The 17307-nt window shown below is 40.8% G+C and overlaps 1 protein-coding gene across 13 annotated transcripts in view; it reads right to left on the bottom strand.

The window, feature by feature from the left end:
- Positions 1 to 5302: 5302 nt before the first annotated feature.
- The window catches only part of LOC109927292 (nuclear receptor subfamily 2, group C, member 1), a 54443-nt gene continuing 42438 nt past the window's right edge, over positions 5303 to 17307 (bottom strand). For 10 of the 13 annotated variants that reach the window (XM_048610031.1, XM_048610036.1, XM_048610040.1 and 7 more), the window contains 3 exons: positions 16557 to 16694; positions 12416 to 12521; positions 5303 to 8121 (listed from right to left, as the gene is read on the bottom strand). In XM_048610031.1, the coding sequence (XP_048465988.1) occupies positions 7947 to 8121; positions 12416 to 12521; positions 16557 to 16694 (419 nt within the window). In that variant the 3' untranslated portion in view covers positions 5303 to 7946. The remainder of the gene's footprint in view (positions 8122 to 12415; positions 12522 to 16556; positions 16695 to 17307) is intronic. The other 3 variants (XM_048610029.1, XM_048610030.1, XM_048610039.1) reach the window with 1 other exon arrangement.

The following is a 17307-nucleotide window of genomic DNA, read 5'->3' as shown; positions in this document are numbered from 1 at the left end:
TGAAGGGTCTAGGCCCAAAACGTCAGCCTTCCTGCTCCTATGATGCTGTTTGGCCTGCTGTGTTCATCCATCTCTGCACCTTGTTGTCTCGGATTCTCCAGCATTTGCAGTTCCTACTAGCTCTGCCAATTGCCACTGACCAATCAAAATCTACCTGCCTGGGTAGAGAACAGTTAACTATTTTTGCTGCAACCTTATGCTAACAATGGGCCAATCAGCACCCTCTTCTAATGCGTATAAACTGGTGATCTTTTCCCCCCACCAAGTCTGGTTTCTTGTCTCCTTATCCTGATGAGTACAACGCAACAGCTTCAACATCATGCCTTTTTTTTAAAACAACATTTAATGATATAGTTCCAAGTTAAGATGGTGCGATACTTGGAGGGGGAAGTTCCAGGTTGATAATGTCTCTACACGTTTCCTGTCCTCATTTATGTAGGTAGTGGGGATTGCAAGTTCCAGAATGTTTGTTGAAGTTACAATGTAGTACAGATTGCATATAGCACACACTGCAGACACAGTGCACTGATAACGGATGGACTGATAATCAAGTGGACTGCTTTGATAGTAGTCTGAATGTCTTTGTGGCTATAATCATCTAATATGATTAGTTCTTGTGCAAAGATGCTTTAGGAAGTCAAGAGGCAAGTAGCTCACCAGAGAATACGTAGCTTTTGATCTGGTCTTGTAGCTACAGTATGTCATAGCTGGTCTAGTCCAGTTTCTGGACCATGACAAAACCCGGGATGAGTGATTCAACAAAGGGAATGCCATTAGAAATCAAGTGGTTAGACTCTTTGCTGGAGATGGGTATTGCCTGTTATTATGTATGGTGCAAATGTTAGATGTCCCAAGCCTATCTATAGCCTGGAACTTGCTGTATGTATTCACGAATGTCCAATTTTTTTGAAAAAATATGAATGGATCCGAACAGCTCAAATATAACATAGCACAACCTTCAGCTTACTACAGGCAATGTCACAGGGGATTTACAAGGTATACAAATTGGATGTCCTGTAGCCAATGGGGAGATGAAAGCATCATGGGGGAAACGGGTTCAAATCTCACCATAGCGGCTGGTAGAATTTAAATTCGGTTCATAAAATCTGATAGTCCAGAAACCATGGCTAGTTGCCGTAAGGAACATGTTTTAGGGAATGCAACCCGCCATTGTTACATGGTCTCTCCTCCATGCAACACCAGATCCGCAGTAATGTGAACACAAAACACTCCAGAACAGGAAAGATCCTTGGGCCCACCGTGTCTGTGCCAACCATGATGGCATTCTAAACTAATCCCATCTGCCTGCAGGTGTAGTCTCCCTCTATTTCCTGCCTGTTCATGTGTCTGTCCAAAAGCCTCTTAGACATTGCTATCATATCTGCTTCTACCACCTCCCCTGTTAGCACGCTCACAAATTCCAGGCACCTACTGCACATTAAAAAAAACTCGCCTTGCGCATCTCCTTTAAATTTTCCTCTTCTCACCTTAAATCTATGCCCCAAATATTTGACACCTCCATCCTGAGAAATAGACTCTGACTCATGGATAGGGTGGATACCCTATCCATGCCTCCCATAATTTTATGTACTTCAATTATCTATATCCTGCTGCATCCTTTGACCTACTTCCTCACTATCCACAACTCCACGAACTTTCATTGCATTTGCAAATTTAATCAGCCCACCTACATTTTCATTCAAATTATTTAGATTTATTACAAACAGAGATTCCAGCACTGATCCTTACAGAACACCACTGGTAACAAACCTCCAGTCAGAAAAACATACCTCCACAACTACCCTCTTTCTTCTATGACCAAACCAATTCTGTACCCAATCTACCAATGCATCACAGATCCCATACAACTTAATCTTCTTGACAGCCAACCATGAGGGATAACATCCACTGTCCTATGCTCATCAATTATCTTCGTCACTTCCTCAAAAAACTCAAACAAATCGGAGACAAGACCTCCATTGCACAAAGCTATGGTGACTATCGCTACTAAGTCCATTATTTTCCAAATGTGAGTGAAACCCAGTCTTTAGGAATCTTATCCAATAATTTCCCTACCACTGATGTAAGGCTCGTCAGCCTATAATTTCCCAGATTATCCCTGTTGCCCTTCTTAAACAAAGGAACAACACTGGCTATTCTCCAGTCTTCTGTGTCCTCACCTGTGGTTAAAGGGGATATAAAGATCTCTATCAAGTTCCCAACAATCTCCTCCCTTGCTTCCCTCAGTATCCTTGGATAGATCCCATCAGGCCCTAATTTCTGCGGTTCCAGCCTAATACTGTTGTAATTAGTATTTCCCAATTTCATTTTACCCCAAGGACCAGTCTTATTCTTTTCCATGATAGTAGGAACTGCAGATGCTGGAGAATCTGAGATAACAAGGTGTGGAGCTGGATGTTGACCCTCCCTGCTGTACAGCAGGCCAAACAGCATCAGAGGAGCAGGAAGGCTGATGTTTCGGGCCTAGACCCTTCTTCAGAAATTTCTGAAGGGTCTAGGCCCGAAACGTCAGCCTTCCTACTCCTCTTATTCTTTTCCATAACTATTTTGAAACTTACTGCATTATGATCACTGTTCCCAACATGTCCCCCACTGAAACTTCAATCACCTAGCTAGGTTCATTCCCCATTACAAGATCTAGTATGGCCACTTCCCTAGTTGGACTATCTACATATTATTTCATGAAACCCTCCGGATTAACCTAACGAATGCTGCCTCATTTATGCCCTTAGCACTAAGGGAGTCCTAGTCAATATTGGGGAAGTTAAAATCACCCACTACAACTGCTGTTCTCACATCTTTCCACGATCTGCTTTCATACCTGTTCCTCTATCTCCTCCTAGTTAATGGCACGCCTATACTATGACCCTATCGTAGGAATAAGAAAGGTATAATTACTGAGTTCTACCCATATGGCTTTGCTGGATGAACTCTCCAAACTGTCTTTTCTTAGTGCACTCTCCCACCCTCTTCATCAGACCAAAAACATCTAAATCCTGGAATGTTGAGCTGCCAATCCTGCCCTTCTCAACCAGGTTTCTGTAATGGCTATAATGCACTAAAACAGGCTCTAAACTCGTCTGCCTTGCCTGATATACTCTTTGCATTAAAATAAACACAGTTCAGACTGCCAGTCTAGCCATGTTCATTAATCAGAAGAGCTGGCAGGGTCAGGTTTAGAGTTACTTGACTTACCCTTTACCTTCTCCTCAATCACTCCACATTCTGACCCATTGCTCGGTTTCCCATCTCCTGCCAAACTAGTTTAAATCCTCCGGGGTAGCACTAACAAACCTCCCTGCAACAATATTAGTGTCCATCCAAGTTTAGGTGCAACATGTCCTTCTTGTACAGGTTCCTCCTGCCGTGGAACAGATTCTAATGATGCAGATATCTGAAGACCCCCCCACCTCCCTCATATACCAGCTCTACAGCCACGCTTTAAACTATAACGTCTTCCCATTTCTGGCCTCACCAACATGCAGCACAGGGAATAATCCCACGATTACAACCCTAGATGTCCTACTTTTCAAACTTTCTACCTAACTTCCTAAATTCCCTTTGCAGGACCACATCTCCCTTTCTGCCTGTCATTAGAACCAATATGGACCAAGACCTCTAGCTGTTCACTCTCCCTTTTCAGAATATCCTGTGTCCACTCAGAGACATCTTTAACTCTGGCACCAGAAAGGTAACACACCATTCTGGAGTCTTGCTAGTGGCCACAGAAACGGCTATGCCACTGACTAGAAAGTTCCCTATCTCACTACTGCTCACCAACACTTTGACCCTCCCTGCTGTACAATACAGGCAATCACGCTGCTGCTGCTGTTTCCTCTAAGATGCCACCCCCACCACTCCACTGCCATTACTATCCTTCTAGTAACTACTGGATTCAAATAAATGAAATTACCTTGCTTTAATGATGCTTGCCCTCCACAGGGGAGCCCAATGCTCACCAGGGCCTGCACTTTGACCTTAACAGCAGGATCACCTCATACCTGCTGAGGCTCTGCTGTTTCTAAGCCACAATCGCATTTTCTTACAGCTACCCTCACTCTCTCTATTTTAGTTTTGAGGGAGGGAGGGAAACTCTACACAGTAATGTAAGAGACTTTACCACCGGGTCCACCGAGATCCCCTTCTCTGTCATATTTTTGGAGCCAATTTCTCCCAGATGCCTCTTCAGTCACTTCTTATGATTACACTATGTTGACTCTTACCTAGAAAACATTCACTATAAGGGCAATAAACACTCGTCTTGCCAGCAATGCCCACATCCCATGAAAGAGAAGAAAAAACTCAACCCACAAGTCTCCTCCATCATTCAAAAAAAAATTCAGGCTGTGCTGATTGCGAGCTCAACTCTACATTCCTGCCTACTCCAGATACACAACAACTCCCTTGTGAATCAGGGATCACTACTTAAAAATATTCAGTTACTGCCTGCCCTCTGGGGAAGGAAGCTCCTGAGATTCTCATTGCTGAGAGAAGAAAAAAATTTTCATCTCTATCTTAAATGGGAGACCTTTTATTTTTAAAGTGTGCCACCTAGTTCTAACCTCCTCACATTTCACATCCAATTTGTGATATCTCTTCAGAAACTTATCTTTCCATAAGATAATCTCTCATTCTTTCAAATTTAAATGGCTTCACAGTCAACCTGTTCAAGATAAGCCACTCATCCCGGGAATCAGTCAAATGAACCTTCCCAGAAACACTTCTAATGTATTTAAATTCTTTCTTAAATAGGGAAACCAAAGCTGTACACAGTACTCCAGGTATGGCCACAAGAATAGATTCAGTATTAAACAGCAGATCACTGATGCTTTAATGGAACGTAGGACTCCCCAACTTGACAATTCCCTCCTGAAATCTCTCCTTTAAACACATCTCAAAACACTATCTGTGCCCAAGGTCTGTCCTAATTCTTTTTGTGTGGCTCATGAGATTTTGTCTGATATTGTTACTGAAAAGCACTTTGGGATGTTTTACTACAACTACAAGCAGTGCAACAGGCTGCACCATGAGGCATTAAATTGTTCTTTCAGAAGGGTCAGAGAAAAGAAGCATTGACACTCAGCTTCATTTCCTTAAGTGCGGCCTCGACATGGACAAGTACCCCAGCAAGCTTAGCTTTTTAATGCCAGATCCCAAAATTCACCATATTTTGCTTTTTGTACAATTGCTATAGGTTGCTTTAAGAAATGTCAGTAACAAAATACAGAGATGTCAGTCTTAGTTTACTATGTTTTTTTTATCATTCACAAGTACACACAACTCGCTTTTTTGCTGCTGCTTTAATACTCAATCTTATTGCCATCATCCTAACATGTAGCTATATACAAACAGGTAAAACGTCACAGATTCCTTTCCTAATAAAATCAGTTACAATCTGTTTAAAAAAATACAGTCAAAATAGAATTTACACTTGTAGTCTGATTTCAAGACATTTACAGGAGCATTTATACAAAAAGCACAGTTGAGGGGAGGGGCTGGGGTAGATATTGACGGTATAAAGATTGAGCTATCACTAGTGTATGACATATAGATATGGAATACAAAGCACTTCAAACTGGAGAGCACACTATCTTTAAGAGGGTTCAGGCTACACCTCAATTCATGTGTACTATATATATATAACAAGTTACACCAACGTTATACACAGCTTCGACAGGACGTAATTTTATGGCCGCTAACACAGGAATATAAAAACGATTCATGATTGTCATGGCAACAGCTATAATTAGCATCAGGTCTTAACCTTTCTCTGTTACCTGCATTACTAGCTGTTTGAGTAATGGAATCGTTCAGCTTTTCTGATCAGTTAGCTACCTGATGAATCAAACGGTGCAATTTAAAATTAATAACATTTGCTTCAGTGGTTCACCTCCTCAGGCAAAGTGCTTAGTCAGACCTCTATGGAAGGAACACCTTTCATTAATAGAGATTTTTGCGATATATGTAGTTTTCAAATATGCCTTGAAATGGAATAAACTTGCTTTTGGAAACATGGAAGAGGCCTGATTGTGTATTAAACAAGGTGGGGGGTTGGGAGGGGAGCTTAAAGAATCAGACACAGAAAGGCTTTTTAAATTATATATTTTCTTTTTTATACAAAATAGTCAACTTAAGTTATCCTGCAAAAGCTGGTGAGAAAGCTAGCAATAGTCAGAAGTTTCATTTTACGCGGCTTCAATTATTGTTCCCCCACCCCAGCCCATCATCCCTCTACACAAGCCAAAAAGAACCCTGCCCTCCCCTTCAAAAGAAAAATGCAGATTCTGGTTGATGAAAATCTGCAGCAGGTTAAGACTGCTGAATGAAAAGGGCTTCCTTCAACATAACTAAAAAGTCGGTAGCAAAGGAAAGCCAACAAACAACATGCCCACGTATCATTTGTTCCTCCATACTAGCATTCCTTTCAGTTCCAAATATCTAACAGGACATTTGTAAAATTCTAAAGTTGAATATTGTAAACCACAATTCATACAGAAAACATATATTTGTGAATGGCATTCCATAAAACATTTCGATGCAGGTAAAGTTTCCACTATAGTGCAGCAGAAAACATTGCTGCAACACTAAAAACTGGCTAAACCTGTAACTGTACAGACTAAACACCTATCAACCATTTTGATTTTATTGGAACATAAATGAGAAATCAGTTACTGTATTTGAGGAAATATTAGCACAAAGAAAATGTGTCCAGCCCAAGATTGCCAGGACCTGTATCCACAAGAACGCAATTTTCTAGCAAACATAAATGTGAAAATATAAAGATGTACTCAAATTTTATCAAAGTTTATCTGCCATTGACATTCTTTTAGGGGGAAGGGAAGTCCATTTTTTTCATGGACTTAGTCTGAAACTTGCTAAATCATAGATTTCTCCTTTGCATTTAGTGGATTAATTTGGAAAATGGTTGAAAAACAAATGACTTAGGGTGGGGGAAAAGAAACTGGGATGTACAATGTGAATAAAACTTTGCATTGTTGTTTTCTCGACAGCTCTCAAAGTGCTACAGTAAATTATTTTTACAGCTGCTTTTTAAATGCATCCAATTCCTCGAGTCAAATCCATATCCTTCTAATTAGCACCTCTGTGCGTGTTTTCAATATAAACGCGAGACTGTTTCCTTGGGGATGTTCACCACTTGAGTTGGGTTGTGGGGTCACTGAAGATCAGATGGACTTCAGTGCACTTGCTATCATGTCATTCTACAATGAAGAGGATGACAAAAATCTAACATTAGCTTGGCATAGTAGTACTGCAAATACAATTTGCTATCTCTCTTGCTTTCCCTTATATTCTTATTCATTAAAAAGAAAACAGAATGTGAGATACATCAGTAAAATTAAGCTACCAGATACAATTACTTAGTCATTTGATAAAGACAAATTTGTCAGCTATTCACATAGTTGTCCAATATTTGCCCAAAAATGTGTGAATCCACATCTAAATGCTATGCTATATATAGGAACAGTCTCAGACATGCAACATCAGTGCTTTATCAATGTTATTCAAACATTAAATAAGCCCATATTTCTCAAATGACCGCTTAGTCAAATACAGTCCTATAAATTTTTTTTTTAAAAATTGGGGTAAACACAAATATATGATCGTGGCGTTTTTCAACCCATGCTGTACACACATTCTGCAAACTGCAGAAACTAACAATTTAAAAACAGGAAGGGATCATTCATGGTCTCTTTTCTTTTTTATTACAATTGCTATCAAGCACAATTCAGCAATCAAAAATATTCACAGTCTACTCTCCATGAATTGCTTTTTATCGTTCTCTTCTTTTATAAAGACTACCCCGTGATTTCTTTATACATAAACAACCTGCAATTGTCCCTCATTGTTGAAGTGAAGGTCAAGAGGTTTTCAGCAGGTTGTTGAGATTGTTCGTAGGTGTTAAGTCACACTGCAGATCCTGTGATTTGACTGTTGTACTCTGCAGTTTCCATTCGCAAGATGTAAGGTATTATACTGTCAATCTGCACATTTCCTATTAGTCCAGCAAAGAACAGTTCTTCTGTGATAGCAGAACTCATGAGTCGTAGTGCAGGCAATCTAAGAAGTAGTCTTGATAATCTGACAGAAAAAATACAACAAATTATAATTATGTTAGTTGAAATCTTTACCTTTTGTGTTCCAAGACATTTTACACAACAATATGCTAGCTTCTGCAGAACAGACTTTGGAATATTTATCTAGGGTAAAAATGGCAGCCAAGACTTCACAAATAGCAAAAACCCACAGCAATTCTGAATTTCAATGTTGTGGAACTGCGACACCAATATAACAAATCTTATTTAAAAGATGAATGATATCCTGGTACTACATTTTAACAGATGTTATTTCCTGAAAATTTAATTCGATGACTTTATTTTCTGTTGCAAGCAATCATGTCAATCACTACAAAATACAAAATGTAATGTTCTTACAGCTTTTATTGCACAAATGTATTTGAACAAAGAGGAATAAGTTACAGTTATCATCGGATTAAAATTTATGAAGGAAGTTAGAAAAGCAATGAGTGAAAAAAAAAACAAGAAATGTTGTGATGTTCAGGAAAAATCAATAGGAATCTCCTGGAGTTAATTGCTTACTTTGTCTGCTTGCGAGACAGTAATTGGGGGAAATACAGTTACATTGTTTTGATTCAATGATAACCTCTTACAATCTATGGAACAATCATGACTGGTTATTTGGACAGCCACGCCAGACCTGTACAGTGCAGAAGAACACATGACAAGGAGTGACCAACATAACTCGTTAACCTGTTACAGCCGGTTCTGCTATAACGCATGTTTCGTCAACACAAATTTGCTGTAACACAATTGACAAATAGGGGATCACTATTTCTAAAATGTGAACTTGTGTGGGTTTTCCACGATTCCATTGGCGCACGGAGGAGTACGCGTTGACATCATGTGATCATTTCATTGGCTTTGTTGTGAAGTGCTTTTTGAAAGAGGTACAGTACAACCTCCTCCCCCATCAGGCCATCTTGACATTTTTTCCAAGGTAAAGTGTTAAATTTACTTTTGTTTCGTTATTAGATATGAATTAAACATTTATTTAAATAGTGCTATCATGTGTTAGGCTTTTGAGCGATTTTGAGTGACTTTTTTGGTGGTCTGTTCTTAACCCCACTTTTCCCATTGGCCCCGTTACTTCTATACTGCGATTTTCTATAACACGATGTTGCACAGGAATGCAACTATCATGTTATAGTAAAACAGAAAGTACTCCATTCACTCACCCTGACCCTAATTCTACCCACCATATCCATCTAAAATTACCAACTGAGTTAGCAATTACTGCATTTGGTGAGAGATCTTCTCACATAAACAGCCTGGGTCTGATTTTAGGGTTATTTCCCCATGTCAGTAGATGTGGAGCTGGAAAAGAGCACCAAGCCAGGCAGCATCCGAGCAGGAAAGTCAACATTTCGGGCTGAACCTTTTGTCAGGACTGGGGAGGGGGGCCCAGAAGTAAATAGAGGGAAGGTTAGGGCTGGGGGAAGGGTAGGTGGGACGGTCATAGGTGGATGCAGGTAGGGGGTTATCGTGATCGGTCAGCGGGAAGGGTGGAGCGGATAGGCGAGTAGGAAGATGGGCAGGTTAGGTTAGGTCAGGTCAGGCCAAGGAGGCGAGGCGAGGAGAGGAGAGGAGAGGAGAGGAGTGGCCTGGACATGGAATAAGGCTAGGGGTGGAGGGATTTTGAAACTGAAGTCAATATTAAGGTCACAGGGCTGTAAATTCCCAAGGCAAGATATCAGGTGTTGTTCCTCCAGTTTACATTTGGCCTCACTCTGACAGTGGAGGTGGCCAAGGATGGACAAGTCACTCGGGGAGTGGGAGAGAGAATTAAAATGGATGCCAACTAGAAGGTTGGGTTGGTAGGTGCGTGCAGAGCACAGATGCTCCGCGAACTGGTCCCCGAGTCTGCGTTTGGTCTCCCCAATTTAGAGGGGAGCACATCAGGAGCAACGGATACAATAGATCAGGTTGGATGAAGGGCTGGTGAATCTCTGCTGGATCCGGAAGGATTGTTTGGGCCTTGGACGGAGGGAGAGGGGAGGTGTAGGGGCAGGTGTTGCACTCTTGCAGTTGCAAGGAAAGGTACCGGGTGTGGAAGAGGGGTTGGTGGGGAGTGTAGATCGGACGAGGGAGTTACGGAATGAACGGTTCCTGCGGAAAGTGGACAGGGACAGGGAAGGAACATCTTTTTGGTGGTGGAGTCTGAATGTAGGTGGTAGAAATGTTGGAGGATGATGTATTAGATTCGGAGGTTGGTGGGGTGGTACGTGAGGACTAAGGAGACTCTATCCTTATTGCTGTTTTTTTTTGGGGGGGATGGGGAGTTGACGTCAGAAGTGTGGGAAGTGGAGGAGATGTGGTTGAGGGCATCCATAATTACACAGGAAGGGAAATTCTGGTCCCTAAAGTAGAAGGATATCTGGAATGTCCTGGAGTAAAACGCCTCATCCTGTGAGCAGATGCAGCTGAGGCAGAGGAATTGAGAGTATTGGATACCATTTTTACAGGAAGATGGGTGAGAGGAGGTGTAGTCGAGGTAGTTGTGGGAGTCAGTGGGTTTGAAATGGATGTCAATGGTGAGTTGGTCTCTGGAGATGTAGATGGAGGGGTCCAGGAAGGGGAGTGGAGTGAAGTGTCAGAAATGGACCAGGTGAATTTTAGGATGGGGTGGAAAGGGTCAGCGAAGTTGATGAACTGTTCGAGCTCCTTGCGGGAGCACAAGGCAGCACCGATGCAGTTATCAATACAGCGGAAGAAGAGATGAAGAATGGTGCTGGTGTAGTTGTACAAGAGGGACTGTACCACGAATCCTATGAACAGGCAGGCATAGCTTGGGCCCATGCACTCACAGCCACCCCTTTGGTTTGTAGGAAGTTGGAGGAATCAAAGGAAAAACTGTTGAGGGTGAGAACCAGTTCTGCAAAGCGAATGAGCGTGTCAGTGGAGGAGGACTGGTGGGACTACAGGAGAGGAAGAAGTGAAGGGCTTTTAGTCCATCCGCATGGGTGGGTACAGGTGTAAAGAGACTGTCAGTCCATGGTGATGATGAGGTGGCGGGGGCTGGGGAATTGAAAGTTTTGGAAAAAGTGGAGGTGACTTTCAATTCCCCAGTCCCCGACACCTCATCTTCACCATGGATGGACAGTCCCTGTACACCTGTACCCCGCAACACAGACGGCTTAAAAGCACTCACTCTCAACAATTTCTCAACAACAAAAGAGAAGGCTGTGCTGAAGAAGAGTTGGGAGCTGGCTTGTGCGTCGTATTAAAACAACCACAGAGCAGCAAGACCAAAAAGCCTGCTTCAGGGCTCCATATTATATATAATTCTAGATAATGCAAAATCACTCATCACCTTCTACTTTCCAGGTATAGAATCTCTCCCCAGAATTTAACCCACAGGGCTCTAGTAACATTCCGGTAAACATGCTATAGTGACGTCCAAACCAATATATCATAAGGTGCAATGTCCTGAACAATATGCAATGTTGTCTAACCAATGTTGTGTCACTACAAGTAAACTTTCACCCCATATGTATTCTAGCCATCATGTTATAAAGGCTTAATACTCCAATAGTCTCCTTGATTTTTTAAACCCAATTACCACCTCTTAGTAATTTGTGTACACAGAACCCTACATCTCTTTGGACCTCCAACATTTCCGGTTTGCAGCATTTAAAAAAGATGCTCAGATCAATCCTATTTTGGTCCAATGAAATCCATTTGCCACAGCTTTGTCTACTCATTTAAACCATCAACGTCTCTGTAATTTTATGCATCTATTTATGTTATTTACTATGCTGCCAATCTTTATGTCATCAGCAAACCTGGATATATGGTTTACACCCAAGGTACCAAATCAAATCTAAGGTGTGGTGGCGGAATTGTGTCCAAGGTAGTCTCCCATGGATCCTTCAAGAGCCACTACAGAAGTCTAAAACTAGTCAGAACTTAGAGGATGCACATACCAATTGGTCTTTCACATACATTACAGAAAGGTTCTGAAACAGGTTCAGATCCTGTCTGCTTATTTGGATTAGTCAAAGCTGATTTCAAGCATAGCCTAAAAACAACGGAGAGGACTGGCTTGGCAGCACAGATTAGATTCAAGACTTGCACTCAGGAATTGGTTTTCATTGCAAGCATTTTATACACCCAATAGACAAAATAGGTCTCTATTTTTATCCCAGTGTACCAAATAACATTGCTGCACTTGACCCAAGCCAAGTGTCAGGATGCCAGCTCAGGCCCATCACAGAAAAGGAGTTTCACTCTGAGCATTATAATGTGCCCAATTAGAGGTGTTGTGATGAAAATTGCAGAAATTTATTTAATCGCACCTGTAAGAATCATCTGGATAGGCTTTTGCTTCATAATCCTGAAGTTCCATATATGCCTTCTCCTGAAATTTATCAATCTGCGCTGCATTAATTAGGCCTGGATGATCTAAGGAAAACAAATTAATTATTCTGAAAATTATGCACAGGTTTACTGTTCATTCACAGCCTAAGCACTTTACATTCAACCTTCAGGCAGTTACAATAATAGAATAAGAAAAAAAATAAAAATAGGCAATTTAACCCAATCTCATCTCCTGACCCAAGACTAGCCCGTGGAACTCTGCCACGAGTAAATACAAGGTATTGATTTGCATTTGTAAATCAATAGTCCGATTGACAGGTCACTGAACGATAACTCAGTGACTTGTCTCTCCTTAGTGCAAGAGGGGTATTTTTTTTTTGGAAGAAGACATGGTGATCTTTCTCCAATGAGCAGAAAGATCTTCAGCAAAGCTGTTCTGATTGCCCTCATTTCACAAACATGAACGTTGTTCTATTCCCCAATCCTATATTCACTGTTTCCTGGGGGTTTATCCACTGTTTCTTCCAAAAGAGGGAAAAGACTGGATTAGTTGTATCCCCTGTAAACCTTGTTTTTAACAAGGCATTTTTTTTAAATGAATGCGTGTCAAGAGTCAGGATCCAATGGCCTTACCAGCCTCCTCAACAGAGGCTCTGATGTCTAGATTTTCATATCTGAGCTAGTCTGGAAGCTTGTCTTTATAAAACTGCCTCATTTATAGTAATGAGGGGACTCCTTAATTACTTTGGCCAATGTTCTTTGCTAATTGTCCTGTCAGGAGAATTTCTCTGTCAACACTGAGATCGGAGGTGTAGCTAAGGGAGGACCACACACACACAAACACACAGTCTTCAAAGTTTTATAGAAATTCCTCAAGTTGTGCTGTTCAGTGTAAAGTTGAAGTTTCCAGCAGGTTTGGCACATCTTGCATGTTACACAGCATCTATTGCAGGTTCTCATTTCTCTTCTGAAGTGATTTCTTAGCAGTATTTGCACCTTTCTTTCTCAGCCATATTGCACATGCTGCACTTTTTTCCTGTAGCAGTTCCTTAATTTGATAACAGTTTTCATTAAACCAGTCTCAGTGGTTGGTTTACTGTGTTCCCAGGAAATTGGCAGCAGCTTCCAGAATGGTTGATGTGAAAGTTGACCAGGTCATGTCAACATCACCTGTGTGTAATTGGGAGGACAGCTTGTCCTTACAGTTGAGCCAAAATTTTTGCAGCACTCTGCATATGTCAGTTTCCGCACACCTAGATTTGTTTTAGGTCTATGTCTGCAGTACAGTCGTCTCATTTCAGTGTGAAGGTCAGCTTCATCTTAGACGAGATCATTCTGGGGTTTGTACAGCACTCTGCTCCTTGCTCTGTTGGGTTTGATGCCAGTGTTGAGAACTTAGGTATGTCCAACTGTTTTTGTATTTCACCTTCTGTCCAGAGATGGTATTAGTGATCGACATAATCCAGCAAGTGCAGAGGCTCAGGAGAAGCCTGCCATTTCTGCACAACTTTAGCTGGCAGCACACCATCTCGATCTGGATAGTCAGCTCTTAGCATTGCATTGAAGTTTTCTGTCACAAATTAGCTTGCCCTCTTATTGAGTATTTGCAATAATTTGGTCCAGATCCTCAGATTTTCTCACTGACGTCCATAGAAATAGTCATTGCTGGAGTGTGTACACTGATGATTTTCGTATACTAGTTTATAAGTCATGAAGTGATTGTTTACACCTCTAGGGAAAGTATTCAAACTTTATGCAATGTTAGAATGGATAGTAAAGCTGATCCCTGCCTCCTGCTTCACTCTTTGGCATCCTTATCCAAAGGAATGTGCAATTTACTAATAGCTTTTGTTATCTGCCATCCTCTGTTAGGAATGTTTCGCTTAATGTGGCAAAATCAGTATTGTATCATGATAGCTCCAATCCAACTTGAGGGGTTTCGGGCTCAAATGTTACATTTTAAGCTGAGTTCTTGATTCTTCTCTTCCTATTTTGCTCACAATATCCTGCACTATTAAAGGGCGATTAAAAAAAGGAAAGCATTTCAGGATGTTACAGTATGTATGAAGGAGTCAGTCAGGTGCCCACACAAGAAACAGTTTTATGAGAGGTGATTCCAGTGGAGATGAACTGCACCTGGCCAGCCTCACTCTCTTGGTCTTGTACATCCGTTCCTGTTAGTTTAACGAGATGACAGGACCTGCAGCACCTTGTGTGTCTATGTTAATGAACTTTACAACTGTCCACACAGCTTTACTGCAATGCTTCCAGTACCAGTAAAGGAACACCATTTTACCAGCAGTATTTGTTGAGGCAGCTTTTTTGTGAACTTGGGATGATATGGTTTGAGATGAATGTTCTCCTTCACACGTGAACACTAGCCAGTCAGTTATTCTCACAGGTTCCGATTCGCAGGAAGGGTCACCGGACCTAAAACATTAACTCTGATTTTTCTTCACAGATGCTGCCAAGCCTGCTGAGCTTTTCCAGCAACTTCTGTTTTTGTAGCTATTCTCTTGGCCTGTGAACTGACGCAGTTATTAAGGTGTGGCTGTTGCTACACATACACATCTATGCAAACCCATAGATGGGAAAGCTTCAAGGGCTAGGTACAGTTATCCATTTAGCTATGAAGTAGAATATATCTAATTTCTGCAGAAGGGACTACATCTAGGACACACTTCACTGACAAAGAGGTTAGTTAATCTCACTAAATTGAATGGCAATAAGTGTTCCTCCAGTATTTGTTAGGAGGGTAAAATAAATTCAGCCAAGATTCCTGCTCCTGATTGCCATTCAGTGACATCTGGTGGGAAACACAAAACAAAGCAGGATTATGTTAGCTATGGCGTAACTGAATACAGGACCGCTCCTTCTGCAGTACTGCAAGTTTTGAAGCATGCTTAAGTAAAACTGAATTTTCATCAACAACCTCAATGAAAACAAAGGATGAATACTCATGATACATGTGTCTGTTTAAGCTAACTCCATAATCAAGACAAATGTGAAATTTCTGCTGCTGAGCAAGTTATAACAGTACTATGCTTTTAAGAGAGATTTGTTCTGTGCTGTTTCTCTTGCAGAGACGTATTGCCACAGTGGTGCCGGAACATCTGCTTCAGACATAGAGGTCTGGGTAGACAGCTGTGAGCTCAGTGTTTTTTTTCTGATATTACAGAAAGGAAGCACTAGCCTAGGGTCTAGGCTATTTCCTTGATATATTTTGAGGGGGTTTGGTCTAGTCCACAACAAAGTTAAGTGAAAAAGTAATATGCATTCATAGATTTAATTCTTATATAAATAAGATGACTTGTATTACAGGAGACCATTGAATTTTTTTTTATAAGACAGGGAGGATCCTCAGAAGCAAAAAGATAGAGCATCCCTGCTATAAATGATTCAGAACTGCATAGCGGTGGAACTGGCACCTGTAAATAGCTACGGACAATGAAGAACAAGGATAATTAAGGGATAATGTGATGAAGTGGTTCACAAAAAACACTGAAATTAGCACATCAACCTTTTCAAGGTGATATTCTGGTAAAGTCATCATGCGCTTGAAGATCCGAGCTATAGTTATAAATTAGGAAAACCAACCCTTATAAAATTATTTGTACAGGTGACTTTATTAGAATGTACAATGGATCAGCAAATCATTGAAACTTCTTTCAATGAATGGAACTGAAGTAATTTTCTGTCAGATCACAGACTCCGAAGAGAAATAAACAATTGCATATTTTGGAAATATATATTAAACTTCAATGCTGCTTCACCATTGATTGCAATTTTTTTCCTAATTTACTTTTAAATTATATAGAACAGAGTTGTATTTTAGTTTGGTTTCGTTTCTCCAATAGTACTGTTCCCAAAAAGACAGGAAAACTTTAGGAGAATTTTCTTAGGATAGAGCAAAAGCAAAGTGGAAAAATATTGGAACAAACAAAGTTCATAGAAAGTGCAAGGAAATAAGACTAAATGCACAGCTTCTTCAGAGAGTCAGCACAGATGCAATGGGTTGAATAAGAGGTCTTCTGCGCTGTAAAAATTTATAACTCGAGATTCAAGTTTTTAAGCTAGTTATTTAGTCACAATGCTTTTATAAACTCTAGTTTTACTCACCTGGACTAAAGAGGACAATTGCCTTGAGGTAGGCATATTCATATCCATCCAGAGATAATTTAACCATGCTGTTACAGAACTCCTGCAGTTTCCAGATGTGCTCCATCACCACTTTCACACGGTCTGCTGACAATTTATCTATTCATTAAAAAATTATGCAACAAACAACAATCTATCACTACGATGCATCCTTATGCTGAACTGAAGAGAACAAGAAACCTCACTAAAAAACAGAAATGAACAGATAATCTTACCATTACATATCTTTCATTCATGTCTCAGTTTCACCATTGTCCCTACTACAGTTCTGATTTTATAAATGACCTGCATGAACTCCTCCTGTGAACCGCTCCACCATTCTCCCAAGACTTTTGCAGTCTCCCCTAATTCAGAATGTGAGCTTTCAGTCCTAGAAATTATAGGCATGAGCCTGAGATTTATGATATGTTAACCCACTACGACACCACTAAATATCCAATAATAAACTGCAAGATCTAGAGTTCCTTGAACAGTTTTGGTCCCCTTATTTAAGATTTGATTCATTGGAGGCAGTTCAGAGAAGTTACACGAGGATGATCCCTGGTATGGAGGGATTGTCTTATGAGCAAAGGTTAAACAGGTTGGGATTCTACTCGAGACAACAAGGTGCAGAGCTGGATGAACACAGCAAGCTAAGCAGCATCATAGGAGCAGAAAGGCTGACGTTTCGGGCCTAGACCCTTCCCTTCATCATCATTTTCTGATGAAGGGT

Source organism: Rhincodon typus, chromosome 22, assembly GCF_021869965.1.
Source record: "Rhincodon typus isolate 14 chromosome 22, sRhiTyp1.1, whole genome shotgun sequence".
NCBI classification, from domain to species: Eukaryota; Metazoa; Chordata; class Chondrichthyes; order Orectolobiformes; family Rhincodontidae; genus Rhincodon; species Rhincodon typus.
This window is presented reverse-complemented; position numbering and strand designations above follow the sequence as displayed.